Source organism: Pseudorasbora parva, chromosome 1 (assembly GCF_024679245.1).
Source record: "Pseudorasbora parva isolate DD20220531a chromosome 1, ASM2467924v1, whole genome shotgun sequence".
NCBI classification, from domain to species: domain Eukaryota; kingdom Metazoa; phylum Chordata; class Actinopteri; order Cypriniformes; family Gobionidae; genus Pseudorasbora; species Pseudorasbora parva.
This window is the reverse complement of record NC_090172.1, coordinates 5,812,234-5,828,574: the sequence shown is the minus strand read 5'-3', so window position 1 is coordinate 5,828,574 and position 16,341 is coordinate 5,812,234. Positions and strand designations below refer to the sequence as shown.

The 16,341-nt window shown below is 37.7% G+C and overlaps 1 protein-coding gene across 5 annotated transcripts in view; it reads left to right on the top strand.

The window, feature by feature from the left end:
• Positions 1 to 16,341, top strand: part of dennd5a (DENN/MADD domain containing 5A) — a 99,518-nt gene that overhangs the window by 54,583 nt on the left and 28,594 nt on the right. For all 5 annotated transcript variants that reach the window (XM_067457273.1, XM_067457600.1, XM_067457513.1 and 2 more), the window contains 3 exons: positions 1,484 to 1,798; positions 13,425 to 13,640; positions 14,258 to 14,492. In XM_067457273.1, coding sequence (XP_067313374.1) covers positions 1,484 to 1,798; positions 13,425 to 13,640; positions 14,258 to 14,492 — 766 coding nt within the window. The remainder of the gene's footprint in view (positions 1 to 1,483; positions 1,799 to 13,424; positions 13,641 to 14,257; positions 14,493 to 16,341) is intronic.

Sequence of the window (16,341 nt, the reverse complement as noted above, 5' to 3'; positions counted from 1 at the left end):
AATAAACCAATCAGAGTCTCATCTCCCATTCCCTTTAAAAGACAGTTGCGCTTGCACCATGGCGGCATTTTGGGAGCGAAAAACTGAACGCTTCTCCATAGGAATTCTTTTATTTTTAATATTTCAAAATGTTTGTGTGCTGCTGCGCGTCCCTGTGTGTGTAATGAGTAGAGTGTATGTGCGCTGTTCACCGCCTATAGGCGCTTTGCTTTATTAAATAACACAAAAATACATACTGCACTATTGACTTTAGGGCAGGTTTTTGTTGGTCAAAGGCGCAGTCGTTTTCTATTCCTCAAAATAGCAACGCTCCAACAATGTGCCTGAACACACCTGGTTTTCAGACCAGACGCCCATGCGTGAACAGATGGGCGTCAGTGCTTTTGCTATTTAAACAACATGGCACTGGACGTGAAAATGACCACTGTGTCGTGCCTGGCATCGCATTGTGCTGTGTGTATAATAGGGTCTATAGTGTGTGTAATAACTGAACTCAGTGCTTTTTTATATGCCATAAAAATGAGTCATACTCATACATAAAGTCCTAATAAAGAGTGTGTTAAATGAATACAACATTCACAGTGTTGGTTGGATGTATATTATATGTACCATTTTTACTGTAGCTTTTTTACCATTGAAATACACATGTACAACACATACTGGAATATTTTATTCAAAGCCAGAATAATTATAACTCCCTGTAAAACCTTTCTGATATTCTTCATCTCTGTACTGAGATGTGATTAAAACAATATTTGTAAAACCTTTTGTACGAAAATAATCTTTGTGACCTTTTTGACTAATCTTACTTGCGCACACGTCTTTCAAAGCAAATCTAATATCAAACATGGGTCGGCTAGATTGGCACTTCTTTTACTTCTTTTAATGCTTATGAAATAAATCTGTGGCGAAGCCTGCTGGGAAAACAAGCTCTCTGGTGTATCACTGCCATGTGCCCTTTTAAAAAATCTACTGTGGCTTATCAGAATGATTTCTGAAGGATCATGTGACACTGAAGACTGGAGTAATGATGCTGAAAATTCAGCTTTGCATCACAGGAATAAATTATATTTGAACATATGTAAAATATTTATTTTAAATTGTAATAATATTTCACAAAATTATTGTTTTTACTGCATTTTTTAATCAAATAAATGTGTCCTTGGTGAGCATAAGATTTTAAAAAACATTTCAAAACCCTTAATTATTCTTACATTTTTATCCATTGTACCAGAAAACATTTGGTACTTTTTTGGTGATGTGCATTCATATTTGTACCTGTATTTAAACGTTTAACATTATTCAAATTTTTTAATATATAATTCTCAACTGATCATCTTTTTTGTTTGTTAGTTTGTCCAAGGCCCTCTAGTGCACAGAGATCGGTGTTACTACATTGTCTGTAATCTCTTTTTCAGAAATTTCTCCATTACATAAAACCATAGATCAATGCTTGTAATGAAATGACTCTTTTACCCTTCAGGCCAACCTGTGTTTTGTCGATATCGACAACCACTTCATCGAGCTACCCGAGGACCTGCCTCAGTTCCCCAACAAGCTGGAGTTCATCCAGGAGATCTCGGAGGTTCTGCTGGCGTTCGGCTTGTCTCCGGAGGCAAACCCACAATGCAGCGAGGGCCAGAGCAAGCTCAGGGGCTTCCGCTCGGGTGACATGGCCTCCGACAAGCGCAACGGCAACCTGGCCGGCTCACCGCTCAACTCGTACTTGCTGAGAGAAAACCAAACCATAGCTCGTCTGCAAGCGCTGGTCAAGAGGACTGGAGTCAGTCTGGAGAAGGTGAGCATGAGAATCAGGGACTCAGAGACATGGAGACTGACTTAAAATAGATTTAATCAAGGCTTGACGTTATGCGCGTGTATTTCAGCAGTGATGTGTAACACAGTCACTCCTATAAGCCACTTTAGCGGATTAAACTTTATATAATATATACATTTTTTAATTGTAATCTTTTAAAAAAGCATCTGAAATAAACGAACTGTAGATTATAAAGAAATATAGATTTTTTTGTTGGTGTTTGGTTTTGTTGGTATTGTTGGTGTTACAGGGCTTGAATTTCGGTGTGAGACTGCACCTATTGTGCATAATTTTTCTCATTCCTGCATATTTCGTGCTCACACCCAAAGTATGCACACATAACCCCTCATCTCGGTACTAAACTGAGTTCTTCTTCACTGATTATTGCACTTAAACAGTCAAATATAGGGATGCACGATATTATCGGCACGACATCGGAATCGGCCGATAAACGCTTAAAATATAAAAATCGGCATCGGTCGATATGAAAACATTATGCCGATATGCCTTGCCGATATGATAACGTGTTGATATGTGCCTGCAATAACTCACGTGTGCAAGGAGTGCTACAGCGAAAAGACCATGTCAGCACTGCAGTCATTCTTCAAGTGAAAACAAGAAAATACATTGCATGTACAGTGATTTATATTGACTGTTTTTAAATGCTGCCTTGAATTTCTGAATGCACGTACAGAAGGACGTGACCGTCAGCAGCAGATTTGCCACGTTTTCACAACAAAACTAGCCCAAAATAAGCCCAATCGCGTCTCCCCAGTCCCACTCTCTAGCACGTGCGGCAGCCTCCATAGCAGCAGAAGCTCCTCCAGGTCCTAGTGCCCTCCCGCTAGACCGCTATATATTTATACATGTAGTGGGTGCGCTGTTGTTACACTAATACAATGAAAAGTAGAATACACAAATAAATTGAAGTTACTTCTTGTTCTGAATAAACAAATCAGTAATGATGTCATAAATCACAAGCAAGCCCAATCGCGTCTCCCCAGTCCCACTCTCTAGCGAGTGCGGCAGCCTCCATAGCAGCAGAAGCTCCTCCAGGTCCTAGTGCTCTCCCGCTAGGCCGCTATATATTTATACATGTAGTGGGTGCGCTGTTGTTACACTACTACAATGAAAAGTAGAATACACAAATAAACTGAAGTTACTTCTTGTTCTGAATAAACAAATCAGTAATGATGTCATAAATCACAAGCATGACACTTGTAAATTAAATACTTTTATATACAGTGTATTAATCTGTAATAAAATTTTACGAAATGGATGATGAAAAATAATCAAAGGAGCTCTACAATAATTGTAGAATTAAAAGACAGCATCAATGGATGTCATGCCACCCCCACTTCATGTGCACAAACGTTAAATCCAAAAATACAATATTTAGGTTACAGCTGCATCTGGGGTGAAAAATTACTGACTTTATTATTGTTATTTTCAGAGCTTTTAATATACTCTTATCATAAAAAGAACTTTATTAACATTTATTTATCTTCAACAAGAAGGATACCTCAGAAATCTGAAACCAGAATGAAATTTTTTTTTTCATTTTTTGCTTGAGTTTTTGCTCAAAATGGTGTTGTTTCCAAACAAAGGAAAAAAATAAACATATATCGGCATCGGTATCGGCATCGGCCAAAATGAGCTGAAAAATATCGGCATATCGGATATCGGCAAAAATCCAATATCGTGCATCCCTAGTCAAATACTCAAAATAATGTCAAAAGGTCGGTCTTGGTGGGTATTCATGTAAACACATTCAGTTCTGTATTAAGGGAAGGCAAACAGTTAAGAAAGAAAACCAGTATAATGGATCTATGCATCAGGTCTTAAAATGACAGCAGCCTAATAAAGATAATATTAAAGATATCTATATGACAGTTTTTCCCCATGGTATCGATGTCAAAATTGTGGCCAGTGAAAATGCTACTTTGGATAACCACTAGCCACAGCAACTGGTGAGCCCTGATGATTTCAACTGATTTCAGGCCCTGGTGTTAAAGGTTTGTTGTGGTTCTTTAATGTGCCCCATTCATGCAGTGTGTAATAGAGCTGTTTGTAAAAGTAGAAGTTCTGCAATGTTTCAAAGATAAATGGGGTTGAACAAATGAAAGAACAGATTCTGAAACGAGTCGTCAGTAATTCCATCTCCCTTCCTGCATGAACCTTCGTAGTTTAAAAAAAAAATTGCATAATGCTACGATCTTCATTGGCTGTCTGTGAACAGCGTCTACCTCTTTTCCAATGTTTCATTATTAAACTCGGGCTCAAATTGATGTGGTAAAACGAAACCATTATTACTCTTCGTATCACTGTCTGTGTATAAAGTGCTGAAGAAGAACGGAAATTCTGATATGATAATGGGCGTTTCATTTTTGACACATGCTGTAAAAGGCTGACCAATCAGACAACAGACTTGGCCGCCTGGGAATAGGAACACTTTAAAGGATTATTCTGTAATGAATACTATATATTTTTTTCTGTGATAATTGACAAACTACAGGTTGCAATAAATAAAGAATTAAATATGTTTGATTATCACACTGATTGGCATCCTCATTAAGATAACATAATAAGGACACGGAAGGGACGAGGACAGAATAATCCATAAAGCACTGTTTCCTGTTGGAACTGCATAATAAAGCAAAAGCACAAGTTAATCCTCCTACAATAAAACAATATAATTAAACATTAAATTATAATTTAAACAACTTTAGAGCTCAAACACCAAGTGCTTTAACCTTCCATAAAAAACACTAAATTCTAGCCTAATGGCAGTTCACAATTACAAACTAATAGTATGTACTTTGCTTGTGAAGGGAAAGTACATGGTTTTAAGTGTGTAGTAAGACTGCATGCCATTACGGTTATAGTGTCTGTGGCGTAACTTGATAATGCTGATGCTTCATCGCAGACGAACGATGAAAAAACATTTAATAAACACAAGGAACAATGAATGTGTGTAGTATGAATGTAATCCTGACGTACTACATTGGCCATGTTGTCATTATCATGTGACCCTGCAGTGTCAGTTGTGCCGCTTCACCTCTGTTCATTAATCCTCTCCCTTGGCCTCATGGGATAGTAAAGTGTCCATCGTATGCACCCTTCAGAATCTCGCTGGCAGCATATCGTGTGACACATACAATTATGTATTACTAATGTAATTACATTAATGTATTCATGTACAGCAGTGGATATTTGTTTTTAATGACCCTACATGTTCAGTTAAACCATCAAAATGGAATAGCGTTATATATATTTTTAAATATATTAAATAGGGTATTTGTCTGACAAAATATTTGGCAAAATAGCAAACTACAGCTATAGGTTTTATTTTACTGTTCAAAAATAGGCATAGAAAACACGAAAAGCTCACAGGAAAAAGCGTACATTGCCTGCAGCATAATCAGGTATTCGTTTTTCACTGGTTTTCTTGTTTTTGCATGTGTTCATAATTTCTTTGTATGACAGCCTTCCCAAAAAATATGTTTGCACAATTTGGCATGTCTCATTGCAAGATTATCATCACAAATAAAACAATTGACTACAAGCACAACTGTGCAATAAATGATTTATTATTTGAACACAAATTGTATTTAGACCAGAATATTCCACATTTGTTCAGTTCATTTTTGACGCTGTAAAAAGTCTGACAAAAGAGATTTTCTCGCTCTTGTGTTCGTCTGGTTTCTCTGGTGATTTGCTTTGAATTCAATAAATCCTTTTTTGAACTGAACAATAACTTGAGCAATGATGACAGCTGCTTTGTGGAAAACATAGCCTATCTTTTCAGTGTGGGCAATAATTATAATTATTGTGTGGGCAATGAAAAGCTGAATAAATGGCTGTTAAGACTGAGCACTCTCTGTTCTGATTCTCAGAAAGCATTAAGCAGCTTAAGGACACGCAGTCTTTCTAAAGACCAGGGATTGACCCTTACTCTTAATATAGCTGCTAGAGAGAGTTTGACACATCTTTAAATCTGCACTAGTTCAATTCAATATTCAGCGATTCCCATATTTAGAGTGAGCCGTCAGGCACTTGTTTGCTTTTCTTGCTCTCTGTGTATTGCCACTCGCTCTGAATGGTTATATTCTCTCGGGAACGAGTCTTATAAATCAAAGCAGATTTGTAGACTTCTGTTCCCAGCTCTCCCTGCTCTCCATTCAGGGTGTTTCCATGGAGAATAGATAACTCAGATCAGCTCCAAAAGCTGTGCTGATATTTGCTCTCGCATTTTCCCACTCTCTTCTTCTAGCTCTCTGTTAACCCCTTCCTGAACTTTTAAAGTTGGCCTGAAATGGAAATTCTATTTTTCTAAATGCTTGTTATTGATCTTTTTAAACTATTCAAACATCCATGTTTTGTCAGACTTCTCTCTGGAGAGTTATGCCGGACTTTTACAATCATTTAGTCTGCTTAAATCCTGGCCTTTACTTGGGCCCTGTTTACAGCTGGTATTAAGATGCATTTTGGTCGATCTGATCACAAGTAGACGAGTAGACACATTCTTTTGTCCACTTATAACCACTTATGTCCTGATTTCTTCGAAGGGAGGGTCTATGAGTGGATAAATGTATGGGCTTTCGATCAAATGGATAAAATAAGCTCACACAATTTACATATGAATGAAAAGCATCTGCTTTCGTTTCTGCTCTGACAGCCCCAAGACCAAACGCTGTGTGTTAAGGCGGGAACACACCAAGCCGACGATCGGCCGTCGGGCAGTTTTTGTGCGTCGGCCAACTAAGTTTCCTCGGTGTGTTCCACATGGTTCCACATCGTCGGCTGGCGTTGGTCCTCGTCGGCTGTTTTTAAGCCGATTCGACATGTTAAATCGGCGTCGCCGCATGTCGGGCAGTCGGGACATATGATCGTTCTGATTGGCTGTTCAGCTAGCGAACCAGAGCACGAGAAAATAAAAACGGAAGTGACGAAGCAAGTAAACGACGGAATCAAGAGGGAACACAGAACGCCTGTCTCATTTGTTTATTTTCCTCATTCCAATACACGTGAATATTGTTAAAAGATATGGCTGTGTGGACCGAGGCAAGTGAGGACGAATTGATCAGCATGATCCAGGAAAGGCCGGCTTTGTATGACATTACAGAAAAATGTTAACGTTATGTCAACTGTGTGGCGAAAGCAGAACTGTGGCGTGAGATCGCAAATAAAGTTGTCATGTCAGGTAAGATTTCCTTTTTTGCAATAGTTTTTTCTTCTTCAGTAGTCCATATTTTAAAAAAAAACTGCATGTTAGATTGTTGTGTGCAACTTTCATCTTTGCACAGCAGTTAATTTCACATTCAAAATGCACTAAAGATATCAAAACACTTAATGCATGTCTTCTTGTCCAAAAGCAATGATAAATCCACAGTTTAGCCCTCATATATTTCGGTTGTACTAACTGTGTGGAGAGTTTTGCAAAAGTGACCTAAATGTATTGAGAAATGTGTTCTAGCGACTTTAAAAAAAAATGCTGTCATCCAGAATACATCCAGTTAAAAGTAGAACAAAAATGAACATTACAATAGCCATGAAATTGACATAACTCAGCGTAATGTTTTTTTTTTTTTTTTTTTGTCCCTCCTCAGAGAAAGAGCTCAAGAAGCGGTGGGATTCATTGCGAACCCAGTACATGTGTTACAAGAAACATGGACCCTCAAGAAGTTCTGGAGCTCAGAAGACCCACCTGCAGTTTCTAGAACCTCACACAAAAAGGAAGGAGTGCACCTCAAATCTAACTATCAGGGTACACACACACACACACACACACACACACACACACACACACACACACACACACACACATATATATATATATATATATATATATATATATATATATATATATATGTATATGTATGTATGTGTGTGTATATAATTATTTTATTTATTTTTTCTTTCCATTTGAACAAATGAACATTTTGCTTTTGGTAAAGTGGCCAATGAATGTTCAGATGGGTCTATTTACAAGTAATTCAACAAATCAACTTCCACAATGTGCATCTGAATAGATCCATTTAGCCAATTTGCAGGGTATTGTTTTAGCTATGCCCGGTTATTGTTATGGTTTATTGGTGAACAAGTGTAAGAATCTATTGTATCACATTGTTCACATTTTGATTGTGTCTTTAAGGAACCTTTGTCTGAAAGTGAATCCTGTTTACCCTCAGATGGTACCAACAGTGACACCTGGATTGGCACCCGTGAGGAGCCCAGCTTCATTACGGCTGAGCTACGGCCCAGTACACCCTTGGCTGAATCTACCTATATAGCTACTTTTATAGCTATTCTCTATATAGCTATTTGTGCCCATTGTACTGAACATTGGAAAATAAAAAAAACTTTGACTTTGGGTACTTGCATTCACAGTTCTTTATGTAAAAAAGGATCACAAAACACAAGATGATGCAGAATTCTAACCCTTATTTTGCTATTTGACATCTAACTAGCAGAGTAAATAAACACATCTTTATTGATGTTTTAATTTAAGAATAAATAGATTTTCAATTAATAGAGACATATTTTCATTATGTGTTACTTCCACAATACAATGTTATCAAAGTGCAATATCTGTAAACTAATAGTTAGCATGGTTACTGTCAGTTAAGTTCAGTGTATGGTTTAGTGTTACATTATTTTCATTAACATTTCTGTGCCACTGGAGATTTCCTTTCCAAACTGCTGTTATGTGATGTGCAAGAAGCAGCATGATATCATTTTGAAGAAATGTCACCATAGGCATGTTTCCAATGAAAAAAATATATACAAATTGTCATAATTCATTGAACTAGCACCAAGCATTGTTACAAACATAATTTACTGTAAATCAGACAGAATTCGTCATATATATTTATTTTAATAATCCTTTGGGCCATTGTTCAGATTGTGTCACATTAACTTCCACAATGCATCTGAATGAGCCAATTTGCAGGGTATTGTTTGAGCTATGCCCTGTTATTGTTATGGTTCATTGATAGGTGAACAAGTGTTATATAGGGATGGCTGACGCGAACCTGACGTTTCGACACTGTGTCGAGATCCCGAAGCGCAGATGCTTCGAAACGCTGCTCCGAGCTGTGATTCGACACACCCATGTCACGTGACTACCGCTAAACGAAGCACTGAAGTGTTTCATCAGGTGCGCCTGTCGAGACTGCTTTGATTAAAAGGGGCGGGAACAAACCACACAGTCACACATCTAAATGAACCCCATTCCCACAGTTTAAAAGTGAAGATAATCCATCTTCACCTCATGGGTTTTGAGAAGATACATTTTGTGATATAAGTGAGATTTGTGCACTTTGGTTAGTTATATTTAAGCTAGATTTAAATGAGATATATTGACTGATAGGTATAGACAGCGACAGATAGTTAGGATAGATAAAGGCTAGTGACACATTCATATAGGCTACGTTAGACTTATAGATATATAATATAGAATATATAGATTTAGAAGATATTCTTAAGTGATATATATAGATAGTCTAGATATGGAGGCTCCACATAAGAGATGTCACAGACACTACATCTGGTGTGGGAGCATTTCCATTTGGAAACAGCACATAAAGTGAGATGTGTGTAGTGTGTATTTTATTGGCCCAGAATGCATGATCCATTAACTTAATTTTCAGTAATTTTCCCTCATTTGTATGTACTTGCAAAAAAAAAAAAAAAAATGTGCATGCCAGCAACAAGTGTCCCGTCTTGTGAGAGAATTTTTTCAAAGGCTGAAATATATATATATATATATATATATATATATATATATATATACACACACACACACACACACACAAGTTGACTAAATCCTTCACCAGCAGAGCAATTCATATTTTTGAATAAAAATGTTATGTAACAAATGACATATTTTATTTCTTTTAATAATCTTTTTAATAATTCCAATTTTTTCAAAGGCTGGAATATATATATATATATATATATATATATATATATATATATATATATATATATATATATATATATATATATATATATATATATATATATATATATATATATATATATACACACACACACACACACACACACACAAGTTGACTAAATCCTTCACCAGCAGAGCAATTCATATTTTTGAATAAAAATGTATACATGTAACAAATGACACATTCTATTTTTTTAATAATCTTAAGTTTTCATGACAAAAAACAAAAACAAAAGACTACAGTTATTTACAATGAGGAGGCTACAGGTTACAAAGCCAAGTAGTTGTCAGACAGATGTTAAAAACGTGTTTTTTATTTTGTTTTGCTAGTAGTAGATCACTGTCAAGGTTATTTCAGATAAATACACGCCAGTGTCCACTAGATGGCGTCATGGAGACGAGTGTCGGGTGTTGTTTCGAAGCTTCGGCACATTTGCTTCAACTGTTTCAGTGTTTCACGAAGCCTCGGTCTGCCCATCACTAGTGTTATAATCTATGGTTTCACATTTCGACTTCGGGTATCCATGGTTTCACCCATTTAGTGAGCGTTCCTCGTATTTTTCGCGTCCGCTTCTACCTTTCCTCTTCCACAAGTAAAAGACCAAGGGCTGACAACGGCAATGCCATTTGCAACGTTCTGAAATGCACGAATCCGTCTGTGTGGGGAACGAAAACGACAGCTGATATCTTTATAGGCAGCTCTTCCGGTTTCCCGCTTCGAATAATGAAAACAGACTACTGCCACCAGCTGGGACGGAAAGGTATTTCCTCTAACGCATGCGCAGAACGGACGCGCTATTGGCCGTCTGATGTCGAGCGTCGGCTTGGTGTGTCAGGGCAACTTTGGACCGCTTTGGACCCAAGACGCTGCCGACGTGAGCCAACGTGAGCCGACTCAGCAGTTTGCTTTCGTCGCCACTAGTTGATCTGCGTCGGCTTGGTGTGTTCCTAGCTTTAGAAATCAGGAATGGTGAGAGAACATTGTGCTTGAGATGTTTTTCGCCTTTAAACCAAACTTTGGTATCTAGCCGACAAAGTTTAAATCCCGTCTGGCTCGCGCTCTTCCCATAATGTTCCCGCATTAGGTCAGTAGACGGAGAGAAGACGGTCTTTTGTGGCTGTTTGAACACATTCGACCACATTAGTGTCTACACTACGAAAGCAATCCGGCCCAATGTGTTTTCCACAACCTCTGGACGTGGCCGAAAGTGGACAAGCTCAAAACGCTTTAGACCCGTTTACACCTGTACTTAGTGTCGTCCACTTGTGATCCGATCGACCAAAACACTTTTTTTCCCCTTTTGTTTTCTTCTTTTTTTTCCTTTTTAATAATCATTTTCAGTCAAGAAAAGATCTCTCAGTAGTTCCTTTACATCGCGACTTCAGTATTTTTCCTAGTAAATAAGGAGTGTAATTTAGCATTTCATGCAGAGTGGTGATTGTGGTCATATTGACATTGTGTCCAAAACAAAGTTTCCACAGACCATCAAGTACACCATCTGCCATCACTGAAATTCTGAAATTGAAATGCTCACGAAGCAACAAATGACCAGTCTGGACCAATATCCAATGCGATGTGACAGAAATAAAAACCATGCGACAAAAAAAGAAAAAAAAGAAAGTCAGACTAAAATGGTGGAGATTCCTGGCATGCCACTTTATCGTATTGTATTTAGCATTAATATAATTATAGAGAGGGGTAATTTGCAGTGGGGACATAGTCACACCAATTATTTTGTCTTTATAAACTTTTTTGCTCACCATCCGCTGTGGCTAGTGGTTTTCTAAAGTTACTAACAAACAGCTTTTTCACAGGCCACATTTTTGACATCAGTACCAAAGGGGAAAAAGTGTCATATAAACATTTTTAATAGTATCTCACAATTTGGCAGCAGGTTTATCATAGGGGTGTGCATTGGCACTGCCTTCACGATTCGATTCGATTACGATTCACCAGGTAACGATTCGATTCAATTCGATTCTACGATGCATTGTGATGCATCAAAATTCTACTGCACACAAAGCAAATATTTCATCAGTCATGAGGCAATACAAGCAGGTATTAAACAACAGATTCTATTGGCTGCTATGTGTCTCCTGTATCTTTGACATAAAAGTTATTAAATAAAATAAAATGTAATTAAATAAAATGCAATTAACTCTTAAATGCATGACTGTTTCACCAAACATTCTTACATATTCAGGTCGTTAGCGACCCAGATCTATATTTAACATGGATAGACCTCTACCTGTCGTGATAATGTATAAAACTCCTGATTTTAGAGTTACAGCTACAGAAGAATAAAATAAAACCTATTTCGTTACCTTTTGGAGCTTGGAAGGATTCAGTTTGAGCAGATGTTTAATACCATCATCATATGTCCTCGTCAGAGTTCGTTTACCAGTAGATTCAGCATCTGCCTCATATTCGCGATCTCCAGCATATTCTCCAAACTCATTTTCACCGTCTTCAAAATCAATATTTTGATCACTGACAGCTTCTTGACCACATCCATCATCAAGAGACAGTGACACTAACATATGATTGTGTTTAGTACTTGCTCTCTGCAGTAAATCACTGAGCCATTTCAAGTTTTGCAGATTATAATTATTGTTTCGTTTTCTGTCAGAGGTAACTATGAGTGAAACGTCACTTCATCATTGCGTATCAGACATTGCCACCTTGTGGAATAAAGGTGAATTGCGCCGTATTTCGTCATTATAGATTAATTTATTATTGTGCAAAAAATATATACGTACAATCCTACACACCTCGGGTCGTTACCGCGTTTTTAATAACCCGTCTAACGTGGTCATCTCCCTCCGCCTCAGCCATCTTTCTTGTTGTTGTTGTTATTCTCCCGGAACCGGAAGTATTTGAAACTTCACAACTTTATCGTCCGCCAGAAAATAAACAGTGACATAATCGATTATGGCACTTTGCCGCATCGATGCTGAATCGTTCATGCCCCGCATCGCGATGCATCGCCGAATCGATTATTGTTGACACCCCTAGTTTATCAGGCTGCTGTCACTTTAAGACCTGACGCACGGATCCATTATACTGTTACACATGTGTTTTCTTTCTAAACTCAGCAAAAAGACAATCAATTTAGTGCTGAGAGGCGGCTTTATGTGTGCACACTTTGGTGTGAGCAAAAAAATGATGCGCAATCCCATGCTGAAATTCAAGCCCTGTAACAGCAACAATATTTATCTGGAGCAAATGAAACGAGTGAGTGAGTGGAGGCTGGTTTGTGTGTCATTTCAGATGCCTTTTTAAAAGACTACAAATTAAAAATGTATATATTATATACAAAATTCAACCTGCCAAAGGAAGAGTGACCACTGCTGAAATACGTGGTGAATGATAATGTCAAGTCCTAATAATAATATAATAAATTCATTATATTTCAGTTTTGCCTGGAAAATAAATACTCTACCACAGACTATATTAATGAGTCGATACATCATGGTTTCCTCAAATCCAGTTCCTAAACTAAACTCTGCAGGGCAGTGACCCTCTAGGGCTGGATTGAGGAACCCTGACATAAACTGTTTAACCATAGAGTTAAATATCATATTAAATATTTGAGTCTAACCTGATTAATATTCATGAGCTTTGCTTTTGACTTGTCATTGCAGTTGGATGTGAAGGAGGACACGAGCACTAACAAGGATTCAAAGGTGCAGTGTGATGAAGATGAGATGAAGATGCATCAGTTGAACATCCGGGTGCGAGAGGTCTTCGCCAACCGTTTCACGCAGATGTTCTCAGACTATGAGGTGTTCGTCATTCAGCCCAGCCAAGACAAAGAGTCCTGGTTCAGCAACCGAGACCAGATGCAGAACTTTGACAAGGTAGTATTTCACTACTCATCCCTGTTAGAGGTGACCTTGACCACATACTTCATGCACTGCAAAAAAGGCTTTTCTTACTTAGTATTTTTGTCTTGTTTCTAGTCAAAATATCTAAAAATTCTTACATTAAGAGACATTTACTAGACAAGTAAAAACTATTGTCTTGTTTTGGGAAGAAATAACTCAAAAAGAAGAGCGTTTTTGCTTAAAATAAGCAAAATAATCTGCCAGTGGGGTGAGAAAAAGAATCTTGTTTTCTGTTTGAATTCAGATTATTTTTCTTACCCCACTGGCAGATTATTTTGATTATTTTAAGCAAAAACTCTCTTAATTTTGAGTTATTTTCCCCCATAACAAGACAATTGCTTTAGCTTGTTTAGTAAATACTTCCTGTTTTAAGAATTTTTAGATGCTTGGACTAGAAATTATTGCATTATTTATTCTGAAACAATTAAGTTTAGAGTAGCACTTTGAGATTCTTCTGAATGAAAAGTGCGTTATAAATAAAAAACTTTATTATTATAGAGTAACTGATCAAGTATTGGACTTTTGGATGCTGGTATTTCTTTTAGCCTACAGCAGTTTCATGGACCATTCCTAAATTTCATCCACTGCAGGCCTCCTTTCTGTCGGATCAGCCAGAACCTTACCTGCCATTCCTGTCCCGCTTCCTGGAGACGCAAATGTTTGCCTCTTTCATAGACAGTAAGATCCTCTGCCACGATGACGAGGACAAAGAGCACACGCTGCGAGTGTTTGATTCCCGTGTTGACAAGATCCGCATGTTAAATGTCAGGACGCCCACCCTGAGGACCTCCATGTACCAGAAATGCACCAACATTGATGAAGCAGGTGAGACGGCTTCAGAATACTGACTAGTTTATTTTACAAATGGTACCCACCTAAACTCAGAGCCTTTCTTACCGTCGACTGCAAACTCACATTCAGATCGGCCTCCATCCAATCAACTACCAAAGCATAGATTAAAGTCTCTGTTCTACGTTTTTTTCTTTTTCTTCGATAGAATAGACAGAAGATATGTCACCACTTCTGTTTCAGCACAACTTTAAATCAAATAAAATGTTGACATTTATTTATAAATTATATATATTTAGTTTTGAAGCTTGTTTCAGCCATGAAATAAAAAATCTATTAAAAAAAGTTAATTGCGAGTTTTGCATCTCTCAATTCTGAGGGGAAGAAAGTATATTCGCTGGATATAGACAGCTGACATTTCTTCTCAGAATTGCAAGTTTATATCTCACATTTCTGACTTTTTTCTGAGAATTCAAAAGTGCAAAGTAAATTTTTCAAAAAGTTATGGTTATGTTAAAATATACAGACAAAAAGTTTGTAGCCTCTTCAGTTTAGTTGCAACTTTAAATACAATATTTTTTTTAATTTTATTTATGAATTATACATTTTTATTATGGAATCTTGTTTCCGCCACATAAAAAAAGTAATTGCAACTTTTTTATACCACAATTGCAGGTTTATTTAGTCAATTCTGAGAGAAAGTCAGAAGTGCTGGATATACATTTGCAATTTTGAGGGGAAAAGTCAGAATCACATTATATACAGTAAAGTGCAAAAGTCTTAGGCACATTAGTATTTTCACCGAGCCTGACGTGGTCATACTCAATTCTAGTCAGAATATGAGTCTGATGCTCCATTGGGCTGTGATTATGGGGCGTTTCAACCGAACCAGGAAAGACCTCGATTGGATAAACCTACAACCAATCAGAGCAACAAAGCGACGCATTGTCAAATGTCAACAGAGCTTAACCGCACTGTGTTGCCAAGTCCTTTTTTCCCCCCACGGGTTGTTTTCTATGTCCGCGGGTTGAAGCGACTATTATGTGATATATAGACCCATGAGTGCGAATTTTAGCAGGCAACCTTGCCAAAATAACACACATTTTACCCCCCAAACGCCATTTTCCCCCGGAGAACCCCCCAGAGAAGCTATTGTGTAGGGCTAGTAGTTGGTGGGTTTTGTTGTAAAAACTTGGCAACCCTGTCTGCACGTGCTCTGGAATCAGGCTGGAATACACGATCTTTGCCGATGTTGTAAAAAAACAACAATTTAATGATACACAGAGTACTTACCCAACATGATCATCATTTCTGAGAGAAATTGTGATGGTGAATGCATACAAACAAGCTCTCCGTTTAGGATTCGATCAAATATAATCCAAGCCCCTTTGATGACGTGATGATTACGTTACTGTTGATCATCTGTCCGTCATCGTCTAAAGCCCGCCCTGATGATGTCATTGGTCCGAACAGTTTCTGTTCGGGGATAATTACTCCTCTATGGAGCGATGCCAGACCGAACTGCCCGACCTAAAACAATTCTGGGCGGGGCTAAGTTCGGCTGGCATCCAGGCTAATTTTCACCCCCCAACAATGTTTTTAAGGCTTTTATATGCTGTAGTTACTTCAGTACAAAATATCAGTTTACATTTCCAAATATTCCTTTTGTCATTAATTGTAATTGTCCAGCGAGATTTCTTCAAGCATTTTGGAGACGCCGTCACAGTTCTTTTGGATTTAATCTTTCAGTTTTTTTGTGTCTTTATGTAATCACAGACGGACTCACTGATGGTAAGATCAGATCACACCGGCTGCTGTCTGACTTTTTCTTCCTTTAAAAATCTCACTGGATTTTTACAATTAATGGCAAAATGATAGATGGAAT